The 7500-nt window shown below is 46.2% G+C and overlaps 1 protein-coding gene across 3 annotated transcripts in view; it reads right to left on the bottom strand.

Annotated features, from left to right (window-relative positions):
- Nucleotides 1-5565: 5565 nt before the first annotated feature.
- LOC123995476 (transcriptional activator Myb-like) overlaps nt 5566-7500 on the bottom strand; it is a 36439-nt gene continuing 34504 nt past the window's right edge. For 2 of the 3 annotated variants that reach the window (XR_006831850.1, XM_046299119.1), the window contains one exon: nt 5566-7431. Coding sequence is in view for 2 of the 3 variants with exons in the window: in XM_046299119.1 (XP_046155075.1) it covers nt 7330-7431 (102 nt within the window). In the remaining variant the exon portion in view is untranslated. The remainder of the gene's footprint in view (nt 7432-7500) is intronic. The other variant, XM_046299120.1, reaches the window with a different exon arrangement.

Raw genomic sequence — 7500 nt, 5'->3', positions numbered from 1 at the left:
TACTACAGAGTGAGGTATATCTGAATACTACAGAGTGGGGTATATCTGAATACTACAGAGTGAGGTATATCTGAATACTACAGAGTGAGGTATATCTGAATACTACAGAGTGAGGTATATCTGAATACTACAGAGTGAGGTATATCTGAATACTACAGAGTGAGGTATATCTGAATACTACAGAGTGGGGTATATCTGAATACTACAGAGTGAGGTATATCTGAATACTACAGAGTGAGGTATATCTGAATACTACAGAGTGAGGTATATCTGAATACTACAGAGTGAGGTATATCTGAATACTACAGAGTGAGGTATATCTGAATACTACAGAGTGAGGTATATCTGAATACTACAGAGTGGGGTATATCTGAATACTACAGAGTGAATACTACAGAGTGAGGTATATCTGAATACTACAGAGTGGGGTATATCTGAATACTACATAGATAGAGCTAGAGTCATAAACATTATTGTAGATGAGAAGTTACCTTTCATTCAATGACTTCCTTCAGTCTACATTTCATCCCTGTGAGTCTAAATCTCAAACCAAACATTTGACCCACTGGACAGATCAATTTTGACGTTCTTTGCTAACGAAAGTTTGATATCGAGTCAATCTCAAAGTGGAATTGTCAGTTTGAAAGTCACCCAAGGACTGTAAAACTGTGACGTTGGCTTGAACTGCCATGTCCTTTTGGGACATTACAACAAAATGACTGCCAACAACAAATACCTCGGACGTGATCGACAATAGATAACAGGGTCTCATACTTTCCCTTCCAAATTTGACGTATTATGGATGAACGTCTATTTTTAATTCCTGCGTGGTTACAGGGTTACTTCCTGCGTGGTTACAGGGTTAATTCCTGCGTGGTTACAGGGTTAATTCCTGCGTGGTTACAGGGTTAATTCCTGCGTGGTTACAGGGTTAATTCCTGCGTAGTTACAGGGTTAATTCCTGCATTGTTACAGGGTTAATTCCTGCGTGGTTAATTCCTGCGTGGTTACAGGGTTAATTCCTGCGTGGTTACAGGGTTAATTCCTGCGTGGTTACCGGGTTAATTCCTGCGTGGTTACAGGGTTAATTCCTGCGTGGTTACAGGGTTAATTCCTGCGTGGTTACAGGGTTAATTCCTGCGTGGTTACAGGGTTAATTCCTGCGTGGTTACAGGGTTAATTCCTGCGTGGTTACAGGGTTAATTCCTGCGTAGTTACAGGGTTAATTCCTGCGTGGTTACAGGGTTAATTCCTGCGTGGTTACAGGGTTAATTCCTGCGTGGTTACAGGGTTAATTCCTGCGTGGTTACAGGGTTAATTCCTGTGGTTACAGGGTTAATTCCTGCGTGGTTACCGGGTTAATTCCTGCGTGGTTACAGGGTTAATTCCTGCGTGGTTACAGGGTTAATTCCTGCGTGGTTACAGGGTTACTTCCTGCGTGGTTACGGGGTTAATTCCTGCGTGGTTACGGGGTTAATTCCTGCGTGGTTACAGGGTTAATTCCTGCGTGGTTACAGGGTTAATTCCTGCGTGGTTACAGGGTTAATTCCTGCGTGGTTACAGGGTTAATTCCTGCGTGGTTACGGGGTTAATTTCTGCGTGGTTACAGGGTTAATTCCTGCGTGGTTACAGGGTTACTTCCTGCGTGGTTACAGGGTTAATTCCTGCGTGGTTATGGGGTTAATTCCTGCGTGGTTACAGGGTTAATTCCTGCGTGGTTACAGGGTTAATTCCTGCGTGGTTACAGGGTTAATTCCTGCGTGGTTACAGGGTTAATTCCTGCGTGGTTACAGGGTTAATTCCTGCGTGGTTACAGGGTTAATTCCTGCGTGGTTACGGGGTTAATTCCTGGTTACGGGGTTAATTCCTGCGTTACAGGGTTAATTCCTGCGTGGTTACAGGGTTAATTCCTGCGTGGTTACAGGGTTAATTCCTGCGTGGTTACAGGGTTAATTCCTGCGTGGTTACAGGGTTAATTCCTTCGTGGTTACAGGGTTAATTCCTGCGTGGTTACAGGGTTAATCCCTGCGTGGTTACAGGGTTAATTCCTGCGTGGTTACAGGGTTAATTCCTCAGCGTGGTTACAGGGTTAATTCCTGCGTGGTTACAGGGTTAATTCCTGCGTGGTTACAGGGTTAATTCCTGCGTAATTACAGGGTTAATTCCTGCGTAGTTACAGGGTTAATTCCTGCGTAGTTACAGGGTTAATTCCTGCGTAGTTACAGGGTTAATTCCTGCGGGTTACCGGGTTAATTCCTGCGTGGTTACAGGGTTAATTCCTGCGTGGTTACAGGGTTAATTCCTGCGTGGTTACAGGGTTACTTCCTCTACTGGGTATTCCTGCGTGGTTACAGGGTTAATTCCTGCGTGGTTACAGGGTTAATTCCTGCGTAGTTACAGGGTTAATTCCTGCGTAGTTACAGGGTTAATTCCTGCGTGGTTACAGGGTTAATTCCTGCGTGGTTACAGGGTTAATTCCTGCGTGGTTACAGGGTTAATTCCTGCGTGGTTACAGGGTTAATTCCTGCGTAGTTACAGGGTTAATTCCTGCGTAGTTACAGGGTTAATTCCTGCGTGGTTACAGGGTTAATTCCTGCGTGGTTACAGGGTTAATTCCTGCGTGGTTACAGGGTTAATTCCTGCATGGTTAAGGTCAGGGCTCTGGTTTGAGGAAGGCTCTGCAAACCAACCGTTCTCATACCATCAAGTATCATCAAGTATTCTCAGGGCCTGCTAGAGCATTGTGAACTGCCTTGGTGCAGTGGTCTAAGCAGCACGCTCAGGCTCCAATTCATCAATTAATAAATCAACAAAATATATTAATAAAGCCCTTTTTAAATCAGTAGAAACCTAGGGAGGATCCAGGCTCTGAGGGGTGACCAGTCCTCTTCTGGCTGTACTGGGTAGAGAGGAACCAGGCTCTGAGGGGTGACCAGTCCTCTACTGGGTAGACCAGAGGAACCAGGCTCTTAGGGGTGACCAGTCCTCTACTGGCTGTACTGGGTAGACCAGAGGAACCAGGCTATGAGGGGTGGCCAGTCCTCTACTGGCTGTACTGGGTAGAGAGGAACCAGGCTCTGAGGGGTGACCAGTCCTCTACTGGCTGTACTGGGTAGACCAGAGGAACCAGGCTATGAGGGGTGGCCAGTCCTCTACTGGCTGTACTGGGTAGAGAGGAACCAGGCTCTGAGGGGTGACCAGTCCTCTACTGGGTAGACCAGAGGAACCAGGCTCTGAGGGGTGACCAGTCCTCTACTGGGTAGACCAGAGGAACCAGGCTCTGAGGGGTGGCCAGTCCTCTACTGTTCTCTTCCCACACGTCTGAAATCAACGTCCATTTCTAGTGATCAGGCTGCAATGGAACCACTGATAGAACAACATAATACTGAATATACTGCTGCTCACCTTCACATTGCTCACCTCTATACTGCTCACCTCTATACTGCTCACCTCTATACTGCTCACCTCTATACTGCTCACCTCTATACTGCTCACCTCTATACTGCTCACCTCTATACTGCTCACCTCTATACTGCTCACCTCTATACTGCTCACCTCCACACTGCTCACCTCTATACTGCTCACCTCTATACTGCTCACCTCCACACTGCTCACCTCTATACTGCTCACCTCTATACTGCTCACCTCCACACTGCTCACCTCTATACTGCTCACCTCTATACTGCCAGTCCTCTATACTGCTCACCTCCACACTGCTCACCCATCTATACTGCTCACCTCTATACTGCTCACCTCTATACTGCTCACCTCTATACTGCTCACCTCTATACTGCTCACCTCTATACTGCTCACCTCTATACTGCTCACCTCTATACTGCTCACCTCTATACTGCTCACCTCTATACTGCTCACCTCTATACTGCTCACCTCTATACTGCTCACCTCTATACTGCTCACCTCTATACTGCTCACCTTCACATTGCTCACCTCTATACTGCTCACCTCTATACTGCTCACCTTCACATTGCTCACCTCTATACTGCTCACCTCTATACTGCTCACCTCTATACTGCTCACCTCTATACTGCTCACCTCTATACTGCTCACCTCTATACTGCTCACCTCTATACTGCTCACCTCTATACTGCTCACCTCTATACTGCTCACCTCTATACTGCTCACCTTCACATTGCTCACCTCTATACTGCTCACCTCTATACTGCTCACCTCTATACTGCTCACCTCTATACTGCTCACCTTCACACTGCTCACCTCCACACTGCTCACCTCCACACTGCTCACCTCCACACTGCTCACCTCTATACTGCTCACCTCTATACTGCTCACCTCTATACTGCTCACCTCTATACTGCTCACCTCTATACTGCTCACCTCTATACTGCTCACCTCTATACTGCTCACCTCTATACTGCTCACCTCTATACTCCTCACCTCTATACTGCTCACCTCCACACTGCTCACCTCTATACTGCTCACCTCTATACTGCTCACCTCTATACTGCTCACCTCTATACTGCTCACCTCTATACTGCTCACCTCTATACTGCTCACCTCTATACTGCTCACCTCTATACTGCTCACCTCCACACTGCTCACCTCTATACTGCTCACCTCTATACTGCTCACCTCTATACTGCTCACCTCTATACTGCTCACCTCTATACTGCTCACCTCCACACTGCTCACCTCTATACTGCTCACCTCTATACTGCTCACCTCTATACTGCTCACCTCCACACTGCTCACCTTCACATTGCTCACCTCTATACTGCTCACCTCTATACTGCTCACCTCTATACTGCTCACCTCTATACTGCTCACCTCTATACTGCTCACCTCTATACTGCTCACCTCTATACTGCTCACCTCCACACTGCTCACCTCTATACTGCTCACCTCTATACTGCTCACCTCTATACTGCTCACCTCTATACTGCTCACCTCTATACTGCTCACCTCTATACTGCTCACCTCTATACTGCTCACCTCTATACTGCTCACCTCTATACTGCTCACCTCTATACTGCTCACCTTCACACTGCTCACCTCCACACTGCTCACCTCCACACTGCTCACCTCTATACTGCTCACCTCTATACTGCTCACCTCTATACTGCTCACCTCCACACTGCTCACCTCTATACTGCTCACCTCTATACTGCTCACCTCCACACTGCTCACCTCTATACTGCTCACCTCTATACTGCTCACCTTCACACTGCTCACCTCTATACTGCTCACCTCTATACTGCTCACCTCTATACTGCTCACCTCTATACTGCTCACCTCTATACTGCTCACCTCCACACTGCTCACCTTCACACTGCTCACCTCCACACTGCTCACCTCCACACTGCTCACCTCCATACTGCTCACCTCTATACTGCTCACCTCTATACTGCTCACCTCTATACTGCTCACCTCCACACTGCTCACCTCTATACTGCTCACCTCTATACTGCTCACCTCTATACTGCTCACCTCCACACTGCTCACCTCCACACTGCTCACCTCTGTGCTGTTTCCCCTAATGAGGAGTCCATCTTTAAAATATCATACAAACACAAACTTCAAGAACAAAGATCTGATTTTAAAAAAAAGACTTTATTGAAAAAGTATTAAAAAACCACATAAAAACCTGTCCTGTGGAAATGCTTTTATAAAAATGTAAAAAAGGGCACCAAACAAGATAAGAGAGAACACTGCTGAGTGTTTTTCGATCTGACACACGCGACATGGTTTAGTATCGTGGCATTAGATTACAAAGACGGTAGAAAACAACAACAACAACAACAACAACAACAAAACAGACAAAGTATCAAAAGTAATCTTGGTATCCTGTGAGCCCACGTTTGTAGTAATCTTATCAATATCTAGAAAAATAACAGCGTTCTCGATCAAGTGCAGCTTTAAAACATGTTACTGGGTTCAGCTCGTAGGCCCACTCTTCAATTGACCCATAGAACCCTAGGGGTCGATCATAGGCCGTAGGGTCTAGGGGTCGATCATAGGCCGTAAGGTCTAGGGGTCGATCATAGGCCGTAGGGTCTAGGGGTCGATCATAGGCCGTAAGGTCTAGGGGTCGATCATAGGTCGTAGGGTCTAGGGGTCGATCATAGGTCGTAGGGTCTAGGGGTCGATCATAGGCCGTAGGGTCTAGGGGTCGATCATAGGCCGTAAGGTCTAGGGGTCGATCATAGGGGGTCGATCAGGGTCTAGGGGTCGATCATAGGCCGTCAGGGTCTAGGGGGTCGATCATAGGCCGTAAGGTCTAGGGGTCGATCATAGGCCGTAGGGTCTAGGGGTCGATCATAGCCCGTAGGGTCTAGGGGTCGATCATAGGTCGTAGGGTCTAGGGGTCGATCATAGGCCGTAGGGTCTAGGGGTCGATCATAGGCCGTAGGGTCTAGGGGTCGATCATAGGCCGTAGGGTCTAGGGGTCGATCATAGGCCGTAGGGTCTAGGGGTCGATCATAGGCCGTAGGGTCTAGGGGTCAATCATAGGCCGTAGGGTCTAGGGGTCATAGTTTGATGCATCTGTAGTAAACTCAGTGTAAGACTTTAGGACAAAAGTAATAACATGAATAATAATACATTTTGTTGAATGGAAATGTTTCCCCTATGATACAGTATATAGACAAGATAGGAAACAAGACGAATCAGAATACGGGTGAAACAGCATCATATGATCATTCATAACCATTCAGAAGGTTGACATAGGAGCTGACGTATGACGTAATGCCTGACATGGTAACACTCATATAGGCATTATAAAGGCATTGTGATGTTTTGTAAAGGCCTCTCCTCGGACTCTAAGTGTGACTGAAATACAGAGGGGGGGTCGTTTAATTCGTTTCATAATCATCTTTTTTTGCACTTAAAAAAAAAACAACCTTTAACCTGTTATAATGCTAGGGCCTGGGGTTAGGGGTCAAGGGTTAGGGGTCAGGGGTTAAGGTTCAAATACTGAAGTCAAACACTGCTCGATTGGCCGGTTATATAAAAAAAACAGTCTTCCTCAAAACAAAATAAATTAATCAACTTGTTCCTTATATTACAATATTACAATTTAGGATTATTAAGAATATAGAATATAGCCCAATTATTACTGAATTATAGGCACATCATTTTCTCCCTGTTTTATAAAACAACAAAGCATTAAAAAAATCTACAAAAAAAAGTTGAAATAGAAATAAACACAAGGTCTTTGATCCGGTGTACCCACTGTGTGTGTGTGTGTGTGTGTGTGTGTGTGTGTGTGTGTGTGTGTGTGTGTGTGTGTGTGTGTGTGTGTGTGTGTGTGTGTGTGTGTGTGTGTGTGTGTGTGTGTGTGTGTGTGTGTGTGTGTTACATAACCAAGGTTCTGGCAGAGTAAGTGTGGATGTATTTGTGGTTCTGTTCTTGATCCTCCACCTTCCCACAAGCCACTTGGTCCCATGTGTTGAGCTGCTGGGAGAGAGAAGAAGAGGGAGAGAGAAGAAGAGGGAGAGAGAAGAAGAGGGAGAGAGAAGAAGAGGG

Source organism: Oncorhynchus gorbuscha, linkage group LG14 (assembly GCF_021184085.1).
Source record: "Oncorhynchus gorbuscha isolate QuinsamMale2020 ecotype Even-year linkage group LG14, OgorEven_v1.0, whole genome shotgun sequence".
Taxonomy (NCBI): Eukaryota; Metazoa; Chordata; class Actinopteri; order Salmoniformes; family Salmonidae; genus Oncorhynchus; species Oncorhynchus gorbuscha.
Note: the sequence above shows the minus strand (reverse complement) of the source record. Positions and strands in the feature narration are given on the sequence as shown.